General features: G+C 40.9%; 1 protein-coding gene across 11 annotated transcripts in view; it reads left to right on the top strand.

The window, feature by feature from the left end:
• LOC125451166 (EGF-like repeat and discoidin I-like domain-containing protein 3) overlaps nucleotides 1-24239 on the top strand; it is a 213558-nt gene that overhangs the window by 78138 nt on the left and 111181 nt on the right. For 9 of the 11 annotated variants that reach the window (XM_048527963.2, XM_048527970.2, XM_059644765.1 and 6 more), the window contains 2 exons: nucleotides 10514-10543; nucleotides 22917-23045. In XM_048527963.2, the coding sequence (XP_048383920.1) occupies nucleotides 10514-10543; nucleotides 22917-23045 (159 nt within the window). The remainder of the gene's footprint in view (nucleotides 1-10513; nucleotides 10544-22916; nucleotides 23046-24239) is intronic. The other 2 variants (XM_048527964.2, XM_048527971.2) reach the window with 1 other exon arrangement.

Raw genomic sequence — 24239 nt, forward strand, 5'->3', positions numbered from 1 at the left:
AGCTAATTGGAGTCCTAATTTCCTGATTGCCTCTGCACTCTCTGTGTCTTGCTTCTAACAATTTGTTAATACACACCTCACGTTTTGGCCTGGGACCCCAGCTGAAACCTGATCTCTCAACTGTTCTGAGAATGTGAAAGAAAAATTCCAAGCTCCTAATTGAGCCAAAATCTTGAAAATGCTGCTGATTCAGTCTTCATCCTTAGATTCTGCTGTCATCTGCAAAATCTTCCTAATACAACTATGCTCCCTAATAGTTGGCTCCCACCAGGATCTATAAACTCACTTGAAGATTCCCTAACTCAGCCTTCACCGTAATATAAATGTGTTTGTAAATATTCCCATCAGCCCTTCTTCTGCCTGGAGGTGAAAATATTATTGATTAAAATATTCTTAGTTTACCCTTGTCTGCTGCATAATTAATATTGCTCACAGACTCTATTTCATTTAATGTCTTTCGGGAAGCATTGTGTACAGGTTCCTTTTACTTTTTGAACAAATTTGGTCTGTTTACTGAATGCATTTTGTAGTGCTACATTTTAAAAGTAAGGAAGTTTTTTTTCATTTGGAGATGCTAAATTAGCTGCTTAACACCATTACTAATAAGTAAGCTCTATTTTTATTTTAACATTTATTTCATGTTTTATTTTGTTTAATAGAACATATGCACAGAATTACAGTAAATTGCTTTTTGCTACAACATTAAGTACAGTTTCTGGGCATGATTCAGTTGCTGCAGCTTCCCATCAGAAAAATGACAGGATGGTACTACTGTTGGTACTCATTTCGTCTCATAGCCAACCTTTGTTCCCGTTGTTATATTTGTATCAAACTGTTCTGCCAGCCTCCACATTTGTACCAGGAACTGTGTGTTCACTTGTCATGATGTAATTACACTTGCTAGCCGGTCATAATGCTGCAGTACTTCAGCGTTGCATTGGCCAGTTTCTCTACCTTGTTATCAGGAAAGCTTTAATCAAATATTTTTTATTTAAATCCTGAATAGTCTGCATTTTATTGCCAGGCTCATGCAACTCAGTGCATAACTAGGCTACATCAGAGGGCTGTTAAGAGTCAATCATGTGGTTGTGGTCTGAAGTCAAGTATGGTCCACATTGTGTAAGGGCAGTTAGTTTCCTTCATGAAGGGCATTCATGAGCCAGTAAAGGTTTTATGCCAAGCAACAGATTGATTTCACTGATGTTCAGTTTTCTTCTTTTTAAACTTGAATTCAAATCCTGAAACTGCTGTGGTGAATTGCATTCAGGTTCTCTTGCCAATTGTTTTGACAATTTAACACCACACCATTGCATTGCATTAATCTGTATACTGCTGTGAGTTTTGCACGTTAACAGAGAATAAACCATTAATAAATTATTTGAAGCTGAGAAATGAATTATGTTTGCAAAACAAGTGTGTTGACTCCCTTCTTCAAACTTCCTTCTCCTGAAAACAATTGTGCCTATCCCCATATACATGAAAACAATGTTAATGTGTACATGTATATGTATATGATTAATACATTCATAATGAAACACAATTCATGGAATACGACTATTTGCTCACCTATCCCTGTTGCCTTTATGTTGCTATTTCTCTTACATGTGCCCTTTTACTTATTTTTCTCTTTCTCTTCTATGGATGTCCTCTTAACCTTTCGTTTTAGCTTCTGATTTTTCTGTTTTTGTAGTGGTTGATATTCATTTTATCTGGCTGAAATAGCAAAAAGAGTCAGAAACAGCTAATAAATGGCTGTTTTGGAATCATTTTTGTAGGGAAAATGTGGTTTTCACTGGTTCTGTTTCTATGACCTACCCAAATCATGTTTCTTACAGCCCATCATCCCCAAGTATATACCACCAACCGTCAGCATCCCTACACACACCAGCTCACCAACCCTTCCCCACCGCCACCTTCCCCATACCCATTACCCGCTATCACTACCTCATTTTCATTATCACCAATGATAGTGCCTCTTTCTTCCTATTCATCCAATTTGGCTTCAAGCACAATATCCATTTAAGTGGGCATGCCTGGCTAAAATGCTCATTTTAGAAAAGCAGGAATTGCTAGATGAAACTAGAATGAGGTCTGCATAGTTTCTTCCTGCCATATTGGCAGTTTAACAAAAATCCAGAGAGGCAACTAATTATGATGGTCAGTTACTGTTTCGTTAAGAGAACTCACTGGTGATAGTATGCATTGGGAACCATAGGGTCAAAATTATTTATTTCTCCCAATAATGCCGCAGGAGTATAAATACTCTAATTCCTCCTCGCTTCTGTCCTAAAATTCCTGTTAGCTATGGAAGCACTCCCTCAGGCAACCCACTGTGTGGATAGAAGCTTGGATAATTACTAGAAATTACATATATCAGGTGAAAACGGCTGAACGGGTTTTGTCAGTGAAATCACTTATATCATGCCACGCCTGCCATTGTATGTGATTAGGTATTTTTAACTTTTGATGAACAAAGATCCTGGCAGTAATTTTGACCTTGTACAACAGGTGACAATGAATTGCCAACCCATTTTGTAGCTGTTCAATTTTTTTAAAATTGTAATGGATCTTAACTTCAGTGGTAATAAAAACTATTGGAGATGTAAAATAGGCTGTGGTTTGAGCATTACTGATTGCACATTAAGTCACAAAGTTAACATTAATTCTCATCCTCTTCTCTGTACAATATTGAATGCAAGAAAAATCAGTCTTATTTCAAAGCAGCGGGGTAATGTTTTCAGAATGATGTTTTATGATTGAACAATAAGAGCATTTTTAGTTGAAAATGACTACAAGTTGACGATGATTATATTAAATTGTATGTATGGTGAATGTGTCAACGTTTTGGGCTGAAACCCTTCTTCAGGGTTGGGGAAGGGGAGGGGAGCCCAGAAATAAGTCGGGAAGTGGAGTGGGACTGAGGGGAGAGTAAGTAAGACGGAGATAGGTGGATTCAGGTCGGGGTTTATTGTGGAGGTCAGTGGGAAGAGTGGAGCAGATAGGTGAGTAGGAATATGGACAGGTTGGGGCCGGAAAGAGTTTGAAGCTGGTGATGTAGGTGGGGGGTTATTGTGGTTAGTCAGTGGGGAGGGTGAAGCAGACAGGTGAGAAGGAAGATGGACGTAAACCAGAAGGTCAGGTTGGTCGGTGTGTGCAGAGCGCAGATACTCCACAAACCAGTCCCCGAGTCAACGTTAAGTCTCCCCGATATAGAGGAGACCACATTGGGAGCAATGGATACAGTGGATGAGGGTAGATGAAGTGCATCTGCTGCTATACCTCCTCTCTCACCTCAATCCAAGGCCCCAAACAATCCTTCTACATTCAGCAGAAATTCACCTGCAACAGCCTAGTGGTGTAATTGCTGGACTGTTAACCCGGAAACCCAGATAATGCTCTGGGGACCCAGGTTTGAATCCTGCCATGGCAGAAGATGGAATTTGAATTCAATTAATATCTGGAATTAAGACTCTGATGATGACTGTGGAAAGCTCATCTGGTTCACTAATGTTCTTTATGGAAGGAAACCGCCATTCTTACTTGACCTGGCCTATGTGTGCCTCCAGACCAAAGGAATGTGGTTGACTCTTAACTGCCTTCTGGAAAATTAGTAATGGACAATAAATGCTGCCAAGCCAGCGATGCCCTCATCCTGTGAATGAATAAAAAAAACTTCATCTAACCTCATCGATTGAATCCTGATGTGGTCTACTCTATATCAGGGAGACCAAACGCAGACTCGGGGACCAGTTTGCAGAGCATCTGTGATCAGAGATAATGGGAACTGCAGATGCTGGAGAATCCAAGATAACAAAGTGTGAAGCTGGATGAACACAGCAGGCCAAACAGCATCTCAAGAGCACAAACGCTGATGTTTCGGGCCTCTGATGAAGGGTCTAGGCCCGAAACATCAGCGTTTGTGCTCCTGAGATGCTGCTTGGCCTGCTGTGTTCATCCAGCTTCACACTTTGTTATCTTGCAGGGCATCTGTGTCCTGTACACCCTAACCAACCCGACCTTGCAGCTTCCATCCACGTGAACACCCCCTCCCACTACCCTGGTGACATGTCCATCCTTGGCCTCCTCCACTGTCAGAGCTGCATTACCCAGGCAAGTGGGGAGTATTCCATCACAGTCCTGACTTGTTGCCTTGTAGATGATGGACAGCTTCAGGGAATCAGGAAGCGAGTTAGATGCGGCAGGATCTCTAGGCTCTGACATGCTGTTTTAGCCAATGTGTTTATTTGGCTAGTCCAGTTCAGTTTCTGGTCAATGTTAATCCCAAGAATGTTGATATTGGGACATAAAGTGATGGTATAGCCATTGAATGTTCTGAGGTGATGTTTAGATTCTCTCTGATTGGAGTTTGACATTGCCTGGGATTTGTGCAGCGTGAATATTAGTTGCCACATCTAAGCCCAAATCTAGAGTTTGCTCAGATTGTACTACTTTTGATCATGGATGATCTCAGTATCTGAGGAGTCATGAACGGTGCTGAATGCTGAACATTGTCCATTTATCATCAAACACCCACAATTCTGACCTTATAGTGGAAGCAAAGTCATTGACAAAAGAGCTGAAGGTGGCTGGCCCTTGGACACTACCTTGAGGAACTCCTGCAGAGATGTCTTGGACCTGAGATTATTGACCTCCAACAGCCACAACCATCTTCCTTTTGTACCAGGTGTACCTGCTACTACCAGACAGTTTACACCACCGCCCCCTCTCCCCATTCTCACTGTATCCAGTTTTGTTTGGCCTCCTTGATGCCACACTCTGTCAAACAGGGCTTTGGTATCAAGTGCTGTCACTCTCACCTCTCATCTGCAATTCACCTTTTCTGTTCATATTCAGTCAAAGACTGTAATGAAGTCAGGAGCAACGTGGCCCAGGTGGAACCTAAAATAAGTGTTATTGGGCAGGCTATTGGTAAATCAGTGCTGCTTGATCGCTGTGTTGGAGAACTTGACTGATGATTGAGAATAGACTGGTGGGGCTAATTAGCCGTTAGGAATCATCCTGGTTTTTGAATTCAGGACATATCTGAGCAATTTTCCATTTTGTTGGACATGTGCCAGTGGTGTAGCTGTACCAGGATAAACTATTTCAGGATGTGCAAGCTTTAGTTGTCAGGCCCCACAGCCATTGCAGTATCCAATGCCTCCAGCCATTTCTGGATGTAGCTGTAGGTGAAAAGGCACTTCATTTCACAACATGGTGGTGTCACTTTTCTTAAGTTGCTGGAATTCCCAATGCACAGAAGATCTGACAGGTTAGGGTTCAATATAAAAAAAATTACAAAGCATACAGCACTGCATCATATAAAATAATTGCCCATGGAGAAACAAACTGAAAGAACTGGTGCACATAAGATGGGTTGAATGTGCTGTTGCTATGTTGTGATTCTGTACTTGTACAAAACCCACCCAATGTGTGGAACCGAAGGACATGGCCTTGGTATTAAACAAATATTTTGCATCAGTGTTTACTGTGCAGAAGGATATTGAAGCTAGAGATCTCGGGGAAATTGTCTGCAAAATCTTGGACAATGCCCATATTACAGAGGGAGAGGTGCTGGACATCTTAAAACACATAAAGGTGGATGAATCCCTGGGACCTGATCAGCTGTATCCTAGAACTCTGTGGGGAGCGAGGGAAGTGATTGCTGGGCCCCTTGCCTGAGATATTTGTATTGTTGACAGTCACAGGTGAGATTTCCAAAGACTATAAATTGACAAATATGATGCCAGTATTTAAGAAAGGTGGCAAGGAAAAGCCAGGGAACTGAGATCGGTGACCTTACATCTGTGGTGGGCAAGTTGTTGGAGGGGATTGTGAGGGGCAGGATTTACATGTATTTGGAAAGGCAAGGATGGGTTAGGGATAGTCAACATGGCTTTGTGTGTGGGAAATCGTGTCTTACTGACTTGATTGAGTGTTTGATGATGTAATGAAGAGGATTGATGAAGGCAGAGCAGTGGACGTGATCTATACAGACTTCAGTAAGGCTTCAACAAGGCTCTGCACGGTACACTGTTAGCAAGGTTAGAACATATGGAATACAGGGAGAACTAAACATTTGAGGTGCAGAACTGGCTCATAAATAGAAGACAGAGGGTGGTGGTGGTGGAGGGTTTCTTTTCAGACTGGAGGCTTGTGATCAGTGGTGTGCCAAAGGATCGGTGCTGGGTTCACTGCTTTTCAACATTTATATAAATGATTTGGTGTCGTCTGCAACTTAATAACCATAACACCTATGTTGACATCAAAACTGTGGTGTGGTGGACAGCGAAGAAAGTTACCTCAGAGTACAATGGGATGTTGATCAGATGGACAATTGGCTACTGAGTGGCAAATGGAGACCAATTTAGATAAATATGAGGTACTGCATTTTGGAAATGCAAATCAGGACAGGACTTATACACTTAACAAGAAGATCCTGGGGAGTGTTGCTGAAGAAAGAGACCTTTGAGTGCAAGTTCATAGTTCCTTGAAAGTGGAGTCGTAGGTAGATGGGATAGTGAAGAAGGTGTTTGGTACGCTTGCCTTTATTGGTCAGTGCATTGAGTATAGGGATTGGAATGTCATGTTGCAGCTGTACAGGACATTAATTCAGTTGCTTTCAGAATACTGCTTTCAATTCTGGTCTCCCTGACGTGGGAAGGATGTTGTGAAACTTGAAAGGGTTCAGTCAAGATTTTCAAGGATGTTGCCCGGATTGGAGGTTTTGAGCTATAGGGAGAAGTTGAACAGGCTGGAGTTATTTTCCCTCGAGCATCAGAGGCTGAGGGGTGATCTTATAGAGGTTTATAAAATCATAAGAGGTATGGATAGGATGAATATCCAACATCTTTTCCCTGTGGTGGGGGAGTCCAAAACAAGAGGGCAAACATTTAAGGTGAGAGGGGAAAGATTTAAAAGGGGACCTAAGGTGCAACTTTCTCATGCAGAGGGCGGTGTTTGTATGGAATGAGCTGCCGGAGGAAGTGATGGAGACTAGCACAATTACAACATTTAAAAGACATTCAAATAGGTATGTGAGTAGGAAGAGTTTAGAGGGATGTGGGCCAAATGGTGGAAAATATGACTAGATTAATTGGCATGGATGAGTTGGACCGAAGGGTCTGATTCCATGCTACACAGCTGTGTGACTGTATGACTAAAATAAAACAATAGTTATGATCTCCAGAGAATATTATATTCAGTTCAAGACATCATACTTAAGAAGATCCTCAAAGCTTGGAAACAGTGCAGGAAAGATTTATTAGAACGGTATTATAGTTATATGGATAGACTGGAGATACTCAGGTTATTGTCCTTAGTACAGAGAAAGCTAAGAGAGATTGTGATAGAGGTGTTTGAAATCATAAAGTTATGGAATTATACAGCACAGAAACAGACCCTTTGGTCCAATTCATTCATGCTGACCAGATTTCTGAAACTAAACCAGCCAACACCTGGTCCATGCCCCACTGAACCTTTCCTATTTGTGTAGCTGTTGAAATGCCGTCTAAATATTATAACGGTTCCTTCACCTGCCACTTTAGCAATTCATTCGACGTACGAATCATTCTCTGTGTGGAAAAATTGCCCCTCAGGTCCCTTTTAAATCTTTCTTCTCTGAACTTAAAATTATGCCGTCGAGTTTTAAACTCCTCTACCATGGGGGAAAAAGAAACCTTGACTATTCACCTATTCTATGCCCCTCATAATTTTATAAGCCTAGACAAAATCTCCCCTCAACCTCCATCACTCCAGCGAAAAGGAATCCCAGCCTTTCCAGTTACTCCTTATAACTCAAACTGTTCAGCCCTGGTATAATCTTCTATGGCTGAGGAAATGAGAACAAGATGGCATGCAATTAAGGTAATTGGAAAAAAGAACTAAAGACATCAGATTGAAAATATATTCTTACTCAAAGATTGATCAGGATCTACAACCTGCTGTATGAAAGTACCTGGAGTATAATTTCCCAATCTATGTGGAATGAGCTAGGAAATGCAATTAACTGCATTGGAGATTCAAAGGATCAAATAGCCCCCTTATGTGCTGTAGTATACAATGTTCTATGATTCCAGTAAATGAATATTAAATTCATTGCTTGCATTATGTTCTTTAAATACTCAGAAATATAACTGAGTGTTGTCTTTCGTCAAGCACTTGAAATGCTAATTAAAATCTTCAGTTTTTTTCTCATACATGTGAGGGTTGCATTTGATTAAAGTTACATCAAGGGTTTAGAATTTCAACTTTATATATCCAACTCAGAATTTTTCATTTTCACACCAGTTCAATGGAAGAAAAACATACAAATTTGAAGCTACTGTGGTGTAACTGTAAGTTGTAGAAATTTCTTCTCGTTGTATCATAAAGTTACACAACACAGAAGAACGCCATGTAGTTCATTGTACCTGTTCCAGCAAATTTTGTTCAATTATTCACTCATGGAATCTTGGTGTCACTGGCAAGGTCCTATGTTTATTGCCCGTCCCTACTTACCTTGGAGAATATGAGCTGCCTTCTTGAACTGCTGCAGTTTTATCAGAGATAACAATGTGTAGAGCTGGATGAACACAGCAGGCCAAGTAGCATCTTAGGAGCAGGAAAGCTGACATTTCGGGCCTAGACCCTTCATCAAAAATTCATTCCTGATGAAGGGTCTAGGCCCAAAGCATCAGCTTTCCTGTTCCTGAGATGCAGCTTGGCCTGCTTTGTTCATCCAGCTCTACACCTCATTATCTCAGATTCTCCAGTATCTGCAGTTCCTATTATCTCTGATGCAGTTTTATCATAACCATCATCTTGAATGCAACTGAGATGGTCAGCCAAGCCATTTCAAAGTGCATTTATGAGAATATTATTTTGCCGCAGATCAAATATCTTCCATGTCTGAGTAGTATAATAGTTCTGGGAATCATAGATTGAGGAAGATTGAACACTGAAGTTGTACAAACATTTACACTGTTCGTTGAGAAAGATGGTTCAAGAAAACAACAAGAGCTTTCACCAGAACTTCCTCTGTTCAAGGCCTCATTCCATATGATCTGATATCCCTGATGCTGCAGCCTGGCTATAAGCACTAGCTATTGATCCTACATACTACATTCGGTAGCAGCTGAGCATGATTTATTCCCTTCCTTAAAAAACATTACTGGGTTCCATTGATGATTCAACTTGGTTTTCGGTCAACATTTTTATCTTTTTGTTCCAAATTTATTTAATTGATTGAATTTAAATTCCCCAACCAGCATGATGGAATCATTAGTGTGGGATTTCAGATTGTTAGTCCAATACTGTTGGAGAGGATTTTAATGGTCAGGAATCCTGCCTGTGAGATCTATGCTGTCTACTCTGAGAAGGTCTGCCTGTTTTAAATGCCTTTCAGTTTCAAAAGCCACGGGGTGGATATCCTGCCCAACCCTGCACTTTTGTTTCCCAGTGTCTTAATGTAGCCATGAGATCAAACCCACTGGAGGTCTGGGATCACACAGCAAGCCAGACCACAAATCATGGCAGGAGGATTTTTGTGATGCTTGGGGAAGGAAAGCTTGTGAGCAAGGACCTTGGACGGAGAGACAAGTTAGGATTCAATTGGTCCCAAACGCACCAGGAGCCTTCGTCAGGCACTGAGTTCCTTTGAATAAGGGATTCCCAGTCCCCTTTGGGAAACCACAAGCTGCATATGCTGTTTTATTTACTGTGTCCCCACATGGCAAAAGGACTGCCTGCTGCTGAATTAATACCAGCAGAGACACCATGAACCCTTTAAAATGACCACTAATTACCCACTTAAGGGCTTCAATTGATGCTGGTCTGGAAAGCATGACGATGGGTCTTCCAGCTCCAGACTGAACTTTGACAGAGTTGAGAAAGCAACAGGAAGCTTGTGAGCTGCCCCTCTCCTTGATTGAATTCAGTGGGCTTTACCATCCCATTTCCTCACCAATTGTGGTGCAAACTCTACCTGTTTTACATCAAGCTTGAGAAAAACCTTTTCTTCTCAGGATCTGCTCCAGGTTGGAGCTAATTGAACAGAGATACCAATAAGGTGCAGGGGAGGCCACCCTTGTTCTACAGTGCTACTGTCCCCACCCTTGACCTGAGAGGCCCAGGTTCAAGTTCCCCCTCCTCCAGAGGTATGAAGTAACATCCCTGAACAGGTTGATTCAAAACATAGATTTAATTAATAAAAAAAAATTGTACGGGGGAAGCATCATGTCACGTAGGCATGGTTTGATAGCATATCCTGATAATTATGTCAGTTATTTAATCAATTAAAATCTGGGCTTGAATTTGAATGTCAAATTGTCTTTTTTGTTGCTGTAAACATCTGAAAGTCTGTTAGTTTGACAAACTTAAAATGTTTGTAATGCTGTCTGAATATTTTTAGATCGGATGTGGCTTCCAGATGATTAAGTGTTGCAAGTATTCATGCATGGGTATTTTGGCTGACAGTTGTACCATGTTTTGATAATTTCTATCCATTTACTAACTCCATATTTAATACCAACAGCTGCAGATGGAGAAGAATCGACTACAGCAGGTGGGATACTGCAAATGCCTTGCACACAGTTGTCATTTCATTTAAATATGCATGCTGCCTTTTAAAATGAAAATCCTGCACTTGCAGTTCTGCTCAAGTGCACCTTAACCCACTTTGACTAGAGCCATTTAAACAGTGTGATGGATTATTAATGGCCACTGGTGCTAATCTAGTTTGTATTTTTGGTCATATCTGGTGTTAAAATCCAAATTGACTTGCATGGCAAGCATGTTCCAGGTCAGTTCTTAATACAATGCTGTTGCATCAGCATCAGGAAAATAATTCATCTGTACCAGTGGCCATATCTACATCTGTCTGCATGTTGGATATACTTCTAGTGCTTCTCCCTTTCATTTCCTCCCTCCTGCAACCCATGTAGCCCTCAACATGCTTTTGCATTCTGGAATGGTTTCCACGTGCTTTCCTTTTTGAACTTGCACAGGCTTGATTCTTTCAAGTTATCCTTTGGTTGAGTCCTAACTTGGGGTACTTTTAAAGTATTTAGGAAATATTGCTTTCTCCTTCTTTGCTTGACCAGTAAACCCCACCCCCAAGGCCATTTGGACTAGAGTCAGGCTTTGGTATATTGTTTCAGTCCACATTCAGCCTCGTTCAGCAGTTAGCTTAAAGAGGATTGAGTGTACCAGATAAAATTTAGCACATAGTTTGCATGATAGAAATCAGTTATATTTGCCGATGAACTTTTTAAGCTATGTATTCAATAGATTTATTTGAAGTAGGTGTCCATTTTTCCATTGTTGATTGAGCTGATACATAAAGTGAAGTTATTATGAGTTCACATTCAATGAAAGCTACGTAAGCAGACACTTACAAAGTGATGAAAGGAAAAAGATGCTTGCTTTGGAAAGAAAAAAATATTTATTGACAAACCCAAATGATGTAACTTGCAAAAAATACAAAAAAAACTTTGAAACCATGGCAAATTATTGTCTATGAAGTCTTCTACTTATTTTTAACACCCGTAAATATTGGACACAGCCTGACATCACACTTTAAACGGTCAAAGTGCATGTAAGGTATCTCAGTCTGAGGGTCATTCTGACTGTTGGGTTTCTTTCGTATTTGTAAGGTTATCCCAAACTAGAGTTTAGGCTTCCCCCATCTATGCTGTACCCCCTCCAATATCCACTGATCTGTCAGTATCTGAGATACTACGAGTCTACACAGATCGAGGTGTAGTCACAATTCATGAGATTCAGAATTTTCCCACAAGTCTCAAAACAGATCTCATGTGAAATAACTGCATTATTCATCATTCTGCGGCACCTGTGCCCAGATGATATGATACTAGTGAAATAGTTAAAGGTGATATATTAGTGCATTGTCAAAGGGCTCTTTTATGGCACAGTGGTCCCACTCTTCTAGAGGTGTGTAATAACATGTATGAATGAGTTGGTTATGAAAATAGGCTAAAATAAAAGCATCATAAGGATGCCATTTGTTGATCGCCCAAGGAAGTACAGTATGCATATTCAAGAGGGGATCTGAGTGGAACTGGACAAGATGAAGTGAAATGGAATCATTTGTGAAGTTGACCTCCACACAGATTGCTGAGGCTGCATCTTCTGTGTCTTAAAGAAAGATGACACCAGAAGAGCTTGCATTTGTCCACAGCACCACAACCTTTCATTTAAAAACTGTTCAGCACTGAAAGAAGAATTAAATTTTCCAGGGCAAAATTCTCTTCCAAGCTGGATGCAAAGCACAGATTCTGGTTAGCAAAAGCCTCACAAGAACTGATGACCGAAACCAGCCCAGTTCGTCCCCTCCCCCCACTGCATCCATTTAGGATGCTATTAAGATGGTACTGTTTCTGAGAGTTTCCATTAGGGCTCTCAATTAGCTAAAATATTTTCTAGCAGCACATGGATATGATTTTTTTTGTGAATTTGTTTGTGCAGAGCTGACAACATAGTGGCCATGGGTAAGATTAAGGCAGAGCATGACCTTCTCGTGCTGATGACAGCAAAGATTTCAGTATTTAACAGAACAAAGTGTCAGGTCAACATAAGCCAGATAAAAAATGTGAGGCTGGATGAACACAGCAGGCCAAGCAGCATCTCAGGAGCACAAAAGCTGACGTTTCGGGCCTAGACCCTTCATCAGAGAGGGGGATAGGGAGAGGGAACTGGAATAAATAGGGAGAGAGGGGGAGGCGGACCGAAGATGGAGAGAAAAGAAGATAGGTGGAGAGGAGAGTATAGGCGGGGAGGTAGCGAGGGGATAGGTCAGTCCAGGGAAGACGGACAGGTCAAGGAGGTGGGATGAGGTTAGTATGTAGGAGATGGAGGTGCAGCTTGGGGTGGGAGGAAGGGATGGATGAGAGGAAGAACCGGTTAGGGAGGCAGAGACAGGTTGGACTGGTTTTGGGATGCAGTGGGTGGAGGGGACGAGCTGGGCTGGTTGTGTGGTGCAGTGGGGGGAGGGGACAAACTGGGCTGGTTTTGAAATGCAGTAGAGGAAGGGGAGAACCTGAAGCTGGTGAAGTCCACATTGATACCATTGGGCTGCAGGGTTCCCAAGCGGAATATGAGTTGCTGTTCCTGCAACCTTCGGGTGGCATCATTGTGGCACTGCAGGAGGCCCAACTACAAGAGATATGAAAGATCTTTATCCATGCATGATCTGACAATATGAAAAAAGAATCTGAGAAGATTTATTCATTATTAGCTATACACTGGTGAACTTGGTACATCATGATGGACATGTCATCTAAAGAATGGGAGGGGGAGTGGAAATGGTTTGCGACTGGGAGGTGCAGTTGTTTATTGCGAACCAAGCAGAGGTGTTCTGCAAAGCGGTTCCCAAACCTCTGCTTGGTTTCCCCAATGTAGAAGAAGCCACACCGGGTACAGTGGATGCAGTATACCACATTGGCAGATGTGCAGGTGAACATCTGCTTCTCCACCTATCTTCTTTTCCCTCCATCTTCGGTCCGCCTCCCCCTCTGTCCCTATTTATTCCAGAACCCTCACCCCATCCCCCTCTCTGTTGAAGGGTCTAGGCCTGAAACGTCAGCTTTTGTGCTCCTGAGATGCTGCTGGGCCTGCTTTGTTCATCCAGCCTCACATTTTATTATCTTGGATTCTCCAGCATCTGTGATTCCCATTATCACTCAAAAGCCAGATAAACATTTTTGGGTCTATATATTCTGCTCACGGAGTCTATCCTGGTCCAGGTGAGATCAAGGATCTTAAACAAACACCCACATCAGACAATTAAGAGGTGCTGTGATGTTACCTTGAATTTTTAATTTCCTCTTGCCATATATTCTTATCCCATGGATAATATATCATTGGTAAGAGATTTGCTCTTTGAGAGTATCCCCGAAATATTGACAAAATGGCCATCAGTATATCTTTGATTCTCTCAAGCAAGTTCCATCAGCAAAATGTTGCTTAAGCAATTCTATGACCACAGGAAAACCATGATTCTCAGAATGAATTCATTGTAAAAAAAAACTAGGAGCATGCCTTCTGTACAATTAGAAGCTATAGCCTTTGGTTCAAAAACCCTGCCACCTGCACAAGTCAACTATTCCAATTTAGAGTACAAGACATTTAACTCTAGAATTCGGCAGAATGCAGTTTGACATTCACACATTGATGTTCTTGACTACGAATTGGAAGGCATTCTGTTCCACTTTGCAGAACAACTACAAGAGATATGAAAGATCTTTATCCATGCATGATCTGACAATATGAAAAAAGAATCTGAGAAGATTTATTCATTATTAGCTATACACTGGTGAACTTGGTACATCATGATAAGTCATTTTCAAGGTCAAACAAGTCTCAATATAAAAAACATTAATCCAAGATACATATCCATGTTACACCAGGGACGCTTGGCTGTTGAACACACAAGAAAGAGAGGGTATGAAGCTGTGTGCTGGCCAGGGATGAATCTGAACACTCAATGACTTGTGAACGCATGTGAAGTATGTCAAAAGCATCAACCCATCAACAGATGGAGCGTCTACATGATATTTCATTCATGCCGTGGACAATAGCAGCAACAGTCTGATCCAAATATCAGAATGATGTCTTCACCAGGCCTAGTGCATGCTCCATGTAGACAGCAATACACCTACATACAGCCTCAATCGGTGAGGTATGTTGTAGAAACATCAGCCATGGTTGCAGGGGGCAGCTCTTGTCCCTCAGTAACCATCCCTGTAAGGCATCCAGCCATGAAATGGACCAGGAGTATGAGAATTCTCGAGATGTAGCTGTTGTAGCAGCTTCCAGTGTACCTGGTGCAGACCTCCTAAAGTGTGGTATTGATGATCACAGGCGATGTCCATTGGACTAAAGCTCTTTCTTCCTCTTGATGAAGCCAGCTGCATTAGTAGGGAGAGACCCGCTATGTTGACAAAACCTATTGCCTGGACTGCACCACTGACCTCATCATGGGGAAACAAGATGAAGCGGTGTGATTTACATCAAGAGCAACCTTTTCTGATGAAGAGTCTAGGCCCGAAATGTCAGCTTTTGTGCTCCTAAGATGCTGCTTGGCCTGCTGTGTTCATCCAGCTCCACACTTTGTTATGTGTGAGTGAAAATGGGAACTGCAGATGCTGGAGAATCCAAGATAACAAAGTGTGCAGCTGGATGAACAATGGGGGAGGGGACGAGCTGGGCTGGTTTTGTGATGCAGTGGGGGGATGGGAAGAACTGGGCTGGTGTTGGGATGCAGTGGGGGAAGGGGAGATTTTGAAGCTTGTGAAGCCCACACTGATACCATTTGGCTGCAGGGTTCCCAAGTGGAATATGAGTTGCTGTTCCTGCAACCTTCGGGTGGCATCATTGTGGCACTGCAGGAGGCACGTGATGGAAATGTCATCTGAGGAATGGGAGGGGGAGTTAAAATAGTTTGCGACTGGGAGGTGCAGTTGTTTATTGCGAACCGAGCGGAGGTGTTCTGCAAAGCAGTCCCCAAGTCGCCGCTTGGTTTCCCCAATGTCGAGGAAGCCACACCAGGTACAGTGGATACAGTATACCACATTGGCAAATGTGCAGGTGAACATCTGCTTAATATGGAAAGTCATCTTGGGGCCTGGGATGGAGGTGAGGGAGGAGGTGTGGGGTCAAGTGTAGCACTTCCTGCGGTTGCAGGGGAAGGTGCCAGGTGTGGTGGGGTAGGAGGGGAGTGTGGAGCGTACAAGGGAGTCACAGAGAGAGTGGTCTCTCCGAAAGGCAGACAAAGGTAGGGATAGAAAAATGTCTTCGGTGGTCGGGTCAGATTGTAGATGGTGGAAGTGTCAGAGGATGATGCGTTGTATCCGGAGGTTGGTGGGGTGGTATGTGAGAATGAGAGGGATCCTCTTGGGGCGGTTGTGGCGGGGGCAGGGTGTGAGGGATGTGTTGCGGGAAATAAGGGAGACGCGGTCAAGGGCGTTCTCGACCACTGCGGGGGGAAAGTTGCGGTCCTTAAAGAACTTGGACATCTGGGATGTGCGGGAGTGGAATGCCTCATCCTGGGAACAGATGCGGCGGATGCGAAGGAATTGGGAATAGGGGATGGAATTTTTGCAGGAGGGTGGGTGGGAGGAGGTGTATTCTAGGTAGCTGTGGGAGTTGGTGGGCTTGAAATGGACATCAGTTTCCAGCTGGTTACCTGAGATGGAGACTGAGAGGCCCAGGAAGGTGAGGGATGTGTTGGAGATGGCCCAGGGGAACTTGAGGTTGGGGTGGAAGGTGTTGGTGAAGTGGATGAACTGTTCGAGCTCCTCTGGGGAGCAAGAGGCGGCGCCAATACAGTCATCAACGCAACGGAGGAAGAGGTGGGGTTTGGGCCCTTGTAGGTACGGAAGAGGGATTGTTCCATGTAGCCTACAAAGAGGCAGGCATAGCTGGGGCCCATGTGGGTGCCCATGGCCACACCCTTTGCCTGTAGGAAGTGGGAGGAATCAAAAGAGAAGTTGTTGATGGTGAGGACGAGCTCGGCTAGGCGGATGAGGGTGTCGGTGGAGGGGGATTGGTCGGGCCTGCGGGACAGGAAGAAGCGGAGGGCCTTGAGGCCATCTGCATGAGGAATACAGGTGTATAGGGACTGGACGTCCATAGTGAAAATGAGGTATTGGGTGCCAGGGAATTGGAAGTTCTGGAGGAGGTGGAGGGCGTGGGTGGTGTCACGGACGTAGGTAGGGAGTTTCTGGACCAAAGGGGAGAAAATGGAGTCCAGATAGGTGGAGATGAATTTGGTGGGCAGGAACAGGCTGAGACAATGAGTCGACCAGGGCAGGCAGGTTTGTGGATTTTGGGAAGGAGATCTCTTAATACGTTTGTGCCAAGTTGGGTAAAATGTTGCAGGAGACAAACTCACACCACACATGTTGACCAAAAACAAGTTGTGAGCAGTCCTGACATCTGGGGGTGTTTTAGTAAATTCTTAACGACATTCTTTAAAAGAGATGTATTGCTTTCATGAAAATTTCTCTGGTAATGATTGAAAAGCCTGGAGTTACATGCTAATTTGTACACATCTGGTGACAACCATTCAGAGATCTATGACTAATTGAAACACTCCAGATGTAGACTACTGTTAATACCTGACAACTTTTTAAAGCAAGCATCTTCCCACAGATTCTGAAATTATGAAATTCTTGTACCATTTCTCAACTTTCCAAATGGCTGATTGAACAGCAAGTTGTTTTGTGTTTTTATAAATATGTATTTCGTAATCAAGACACATAATTTATTGGAAAACACGTTGCTGTTTTGCAAGAAAACACAGACTCTCTTTAAACAAATGAACCACAATCTTTCATGTTTAACTCCAGTAAATCTAGCCTTAGGTTGAAAAATTGCCTGATCTGTGTGTGTTTCAAGTGATCAGTTCAAATTTTTCTTGTGGCCTATTTTACTACAGGCTTAGTGTGGGCTAAAATTACACTGTTCTCTATATGATAAATATTGTTCATGAACAAAACATGATCTGTGTTGTGTGACGGGGAAATATTTTGTGTAAATTTTTCAAAAAAATGTTAAGATTTCAGGGATTTTTGCAACCAGTTTCAATGTGCTTCAAAAAGGTATAATCAGAAAATAATGGATGTCACTTTGCGGAGATTTAGTGATAAATCTAATAGAACATAAGAAAAAACATTACTCAGGGAATGATTAGTATGTGGAACTAGCTACCTCAGAAAATATTTTATACAAAGAGCTCAAATGCTTTCAAAAGGCTACTTGACAGTTCCATGACTGAAAAGGACATTAAAAAAGAGAGTGTTGACAAGATGCACTGTGATGTGGGAGTGGACATACTCAGTGTGAACAGCAGCAGAGACTAAGACAATGAATGGTCTGTTTCTATCATATATTCAATATCATGTGAGACCTGATTGAAAATCTGTGATTAAAAGAGGAGTGTGACATGGAATGGCTTAGGATCCTCTGATAACCCCTACAAGTTTCATGGGGATTTGCTAATTAATCCCCCTGAGGAGCACATTGTGTATGAGTTCCCTGGGTAACAGGCAATGGCCTACCCAGTTGGAACTCATTATCTGAACCCAAAAAAAAGCAATACAGGTGAAACTCTTGTGGTGTTGTGGTAGTATTCCTGATCTTGGACTGGGAGGCCAGGTTCAAGTCCCATCTGCTGCAAAAGTGTGTCAATAACATCTCTGAACAGGTTAATTAGAAAAAAAATGTTTAAAAGAGAAAAAGGGATTGCAGAACTGTTTGTCCCATTGGATTAGCCTATGAATGCTACAAGTCGTATCTCTGTTTTGTTGTTCAACAATAAACAATGTACCGTTCTAGTTACGCTTCCTGAGTTATTGCAAATGGAAATTCCAATGTGGGACCTGAGTGAATGGAAATGAGTTGTCAATTGTGCAGGTAGGGTGGTGGAGGATAAAAAGCTAAAGGGACATAGAAGCACATATTCTATCACTACTTCTATATTAAGAATGGCTTTCAATTTGGTGTTAGTCACAAATTTCGATATGTTATTTCTTAGTAGATTCTTGGTTACTAAGGGGATGAAAGATTACTAGGATAGGCAGGGATGTATATTTGAGGTTAAAATTAGATCAGTCACCAATTTATTGAAAGGCAAAGCAGGCCTGAAGGGCTAAATGGCCTATTCTTGTTCCTCCCTTGTATGTTGGTATTTCTGATTCCTGAGTTGAAACTATTTTTGTGAATAGTAAAGAACAGTGGCCCCAGTACTGATCCTCTGGATACTTCATTCTGCCAGTGGGAGAATGGGATTTTAACATCTTTCAGAATCTGGTCTGATTGCACTTTCAGAGAACTTAGAACGTTAAGATATTTCTCTTTGTATTTTTAACCTTAGTTTCTATGCTCAACAGATATTATGTGTTAGTATTTGCATGATTTCAACTGGACTTCCAGTTTCTGGTCATGCTGCTAGTCACCTGTGCTGTAGAGTAAAATGGGATGCACCATTACATTAGCCCCTTCTACGTGTTCAGGTGCTCCATGAAGTCTTTTCTGAAATTCTCTGTGTACTCGAAATGTACCAAAAGGCATTTGCAGCCATCCCTTCATTACAATATAGAAAACACTAAATAATTAACATGTGCCATATTAACCAACTGTTAATATTCGCTTGCCTACACTGCCAAACTCAATAATACTTCTAGTCACTGGGAACTGCATGAAACCTCCTGTACTTGACTATTGACATAAAGGCTTAAACTGATATAAATTGGAAAGAGGTATGGTTTACCCTATCTCATACCTCAACAAAACTGGGAATACTTAATGCTTCCAATATGGAAAAAATAGATCATATTTCCTCTATCCAAGCATAAGATTTTATAAATTGAAGTGTGATGAACAGTTTGTTCATGGTGTAATTCATATGTCATATTCTGAATCGGAAAAACATGTAGGCAAATACAAAACAATGTGAATTAATAATAAATAGGAACCAGAAAATGCTGAGAATGCTCGGTAAATTGGACAATGCATATTGGGAAACAGATTTCATGCTCCCATCTGCCATAAACTAGGCAGAAAGTTCTAACCACATCAATCAAACCTGCTTTCTGTGTGACACCATATTATTTTTAGTGCAAACAAGCAGGGCACCGACGGGAAGCAAACAGGATTTAATCTGAAATATGCAGATCAGGTTTAATGATGTCATTGATTTGGGAAAAAGGTTTCAAGTTGATTGCCCATCATCAGAACCTAAAACTATCGAATAGATGAATAGCTTTTCAGTTCAAACACAAAAAGAAATACATGGCAGTGAAGGTGAATGGCTTCCTGTGCTGCAGTGCCATGGTCAGTTTGCTCATCCAACCTTCAGTCCTCACTTTCATTTGAACAGGAAGAAAGTACCTTGAGCTGTTGGATAATTGCAAAGACTGAGGCTCCTGCAGGCTTGGTAGCAAGGGGGAAAGGTGACTTTCAGCTTCTCCTTTCCACATGACAAATCCTCGATCAGATATTGAATGTTGCATAGGTTTGTGGCCTTAAATGTTTTGGGAGGGTCAGTATAGACTGGATGGACAAAATGATCTCTTTCTGCATTGTTAGGATTTTGTGATTCTATAAGATGCCAAATTTCCTTCAGGCCAGTCTGAACAGCCATTACTTCATTAGTGAATCCATTTAAAATGTAAGCCAAACATTCCTCCTATTGTCTATCCCTGTAAAGAATTCCAGAAGAGAGCCACTAACAAATATATATGATCTTCTTAATAATTGAAATATAGTTGTTCAAGATCACAATGCTCTTTGAACTTGATGTACCTTTTTGACTGTTTGGATCTTGTTATTAGTAAGGCTTGTCTTGTGTTCATTTGTGGCTGCATGGTTCTCATGAGTCCTCTACTCCGAAGAATCACATTTCTGTCTTGTCTTGGAATAGAAACTCATGAAGAATTTCTTCAGTCACCAGCTGGATATTATACAAGTTGTTAATTTCTATTTAATTTCAAAGTTTTCTGCTATCCTCAATATTTCTGATGTCTCTCTTTGAAATCTATTTCTGTTGTACATGTAGAGCTTTGTGGAATTAAATTTAATTTTGCAATGTTTTGGGTTATTAGCAATATGGATATGTCTTCATTGTGAATTACATCTGTCTCTTTGGTGTAAGATGCTTTTGGTCCTGGGGAGAGGAGAAAAAAAACAATTAGGGAAAGCAGAATAAATCTGAATTCTGATAGATCAGTTGAGATGACAAGTAATATAAATTTGTGAGATGCAGTGTCCAAATAAATAAATGCCTAATTCATCACCTAACTATTAAACTCTTGGCAGAGCTTACAATCTTAATTTAAAAAGAAAACCATGTTTTTTAAAAGCGTTACTGCATATATTAGAAATCTGTAACACAAATTTGTAAGTCTTGCAACACTTATGCTTAAAGATGCTTCCAGCATTTTCTGTAAAAAAAAAGAAATTCTTGGGGAATTCAGGAACAGGAGTCTTTAACAAATATGTGAAATATACATTAGAAACAAACAACATGTCAAGTTGAATAAAACTTATGTTGTGAGGTTTTTGTAACTTGTTAACATAAGCTCAATAATTTTGTTTAAACGCAATAACAACTTAAGCTTGGAGGCTACAACTGAAATGTTCTACAGCAATGTCTAGCATCGCTGAAGAAGAAAACCACAAGCCTTGCAATGATACATTAGGCAAAATAAGTGTTGATTCAGAACTGAATCATATTGAGAGGAATGTCCTTGATTCTGTGCCAGTTGAGTGTTTTTTATGTACTTGGATGAATTTAATTCTTACAATTGTGCTCAACATTCCTTGAAACTGAAAAGAAGATTTGGCTGGGATTAGGTTTCTCCTAAAAACAGTACGGAAGTTAGATGAGAACAGAACCAGGGCCTGGTTCAAATGCTTAATTGTGAAAGAATGTCATCCTATCTATTTATGCAGTGGACACTGTCATTGTCTGAATTAAACATCCCAATTGTCCATCAGCAACTAATAGCACTTAGAGGTAATAGAATAGTTACATAGCAGCTAAATCAAACAAAGGTTGGATGCTGCAGTGGAAATATTGCTAACACTTTGTCTGCCATCATTATGTCACTGAAATGGACAGCAACTTCTGGAGCCTGCACATATAATAAGTAATATAAATGCTACACAGCATGGAACTGGAGGAACACAGCAGGCCAGGCAGCATCAGAGGAGCAAGAAAGTTTCAAATGCTAGCCTAGCCAATGATTTTCAGACACTGTGAATAAATACATTTTAAAAATGTAAAAACAGACAGAAATCAAAACAACAACGTAAATGATTCTGCACTCCTTCAGAGATTGTGCTGTTGAGGCCCTCTCCCTCCTCCATCTACATCGTGTGATCTCTAACCATGAAAAAATATTGCACTTCTATTGAATGTGTTCCTGGATTTTTAACAGTCTTCTAAGTTCATTGTATCTGCTAAACAGTCTAACTGACCCTGAAAGCTATTTGCAGAGTGCGAAATTTCTCCATTATGCCAAAAATCCATATTATTAAATATATTTTAAAATTCATTCATGAAATTTTAAATTTTGTATTAATAATTTATTTTATTGTTTGAAACTTTAAATAGAAGGGAAGGATAATAAATGTTTTTAGTTTCCTGGTTTATTGTCTTCAAGAACAGTTACATGGGATTGGTTGATAACCCACTTGCAGAAATCCCTGCTGCAAGATGCTTCAAAATTTCCTTGATTTGTCACCAAATCCAAAGTGACATTTGAGACGGTGAATATCATCACAGAGACTGATCATTTTTGTGGGTTACTTTCTTTTGGGTCAGTAATGTACCCTGTTGCTTTACCTCTCAAGTTTTAACAACTTTAAATTAACATGCCTTCAAATTTGAATAAAAACTAAATAATACACTTATCGCAAAGAGTATTACCAGCATTTCTGTTTTAATGCACATTTTCAAGTTTTTCCCAGTTTTGCTCCATTGTTCTCCCTTGTCGCTCTCCACACCACCAACAACCACCCCATTTCTTGACTTCTTTAAGGTTGTGACAAATACTGACTCATGAATCTGCGGGTATGATCACCCTTGCTAACATTTTCAATCTGTTATGAGCCAGCACTGATGAGTCTGAAGCTACCCTCAAACAACATTAACATTCATGCACTTTAATCAAACACTGGGATTAGAAACTGAGTCTGGCTGTGTTTTCAAGCGTATGTTTAAAGGCTGCAGGCAGTTATCATTGCTTGTATATGAAGGAAAAAGTGATGTTTTTCACCAACTTTGTCCTTCACCGTTTTATGTAGTAAAATTAAATGTGTGCTTTTTTAGGAACTTGGTCATAGAAAAAAAACTAGACTAAGCACTTTACAAATGCCATTCATAACTGATAATTATTCTTTCTGTTACTCAGGAGCTTGCCAACCCAATCCATGTCATAATGGTGGGACTTGTGAAGTGAGTGATATGTATCGGGGTGACACATTTGTTGGATACATCTGCAAGTGTCCTGATGGATTCAGTGGAATTCATTGTCAGCACAGTGAGTCCTACTCCATTGACATATATTCTTTAGAAGAGGCCTCTAGGGTAATCTGCTGGTACAAGTAGGAAAATATCCTTAATACAGCCAGTAACAGCTAAACATTTTCTTTCTGATTATTTTACTTTAAAATGTAATTGTTGCAAATGATTCTTTTAAATTGTTTTATTTTATCTAACAAGAGAACTAGAATAATATATTAATGAATAATGGTTGTGTCTTTTTTATTTAAATACCTCCATTAAAATTGAAAATAATGTCTTAATTCACAGAATAAGTATTGTGCATTTTATTCCACGGACATTGTTATCAGCTAATAGCAAGCTATAACAAATATAGAAAATATGAAGCAAAAACAGAAATTGCTGGAAACTCTCAACAAATAAGGTGTGTTTCTATGAAGATAGCAAGCAAGTGAATGAGAGGTTATTTTAACACCCTCTTCACTGACCATAGTGTATGTGGGAGGTTTAAGTTGGTGAGGGGGAGACTTAGCACCTTCCACCACCTCCACTTACCTGAAATCAGGCATAAGTAGGCTATCTGCACCAAAACAGTGAAGTGCTCATTCAAATGATGAAGTTGCAGCCCAAGGATATTATTTTGACTGTGAGATAACAAGGGTTGCAATTTGAACAAAACCTGATAGCACTCTTGGCTTTTCTGAATAGCAATGATGCACTTATTTCCAGATTCATCTAAAAAATACTTCAAAAGTTCAAAGTGCATCTAAGGATGGGCATTCTCTTTCTGTCATCATCAATCCTGGTGTATGGTAATAATGGCAGCTGAGAGTTTGAAGTTGTCCCATAAACTCACTACCAATTCAAGTTTTACCCTACCAAACATTTTCATAATCTAATGCAACTCATCCCACATAATATCAAGGACAAAAACAAAATTGCTGGAAAACATCAGCAGGTCTGGCAGCATCTGTGAGGGAAAAAACAAAGTTAACATTTTGGGTCCAGTGACCTTTGGAGGCATTGGATGCTGAAAACGTTCTGGGTCCTGACAACATTCCAGCAAGGACAATTTGTGCTCCAGAGCTTGTCGCTCCCCTAGCCGAGCTGTTCCAGTACAGTTACAACTTTGGCATCTATCCAACAGTGTGCAAAATTGCCCAGGTGTGTCCTGTACATTAAAAAGCAGTTCAAATCCAACCCGGGCCATTACAGCCTCATCAGTCTACTC

Source organism: Stegostoma tigrinum, chromosome 3, assembly GCF_030684315.1.
Source record: "Stegostoma tigrinum isolate sSteTig4 chromosome 3, sSteTig4.hap1, whole genome shotgun sequence".
Classification (NCBI taxonomy): Eukaryota; Metazoa; Chordata; class Chondrichthyes; order Orectolobiformes; family Stegostomatidae; genus Stegostoma; species Stegostoma tigrinum.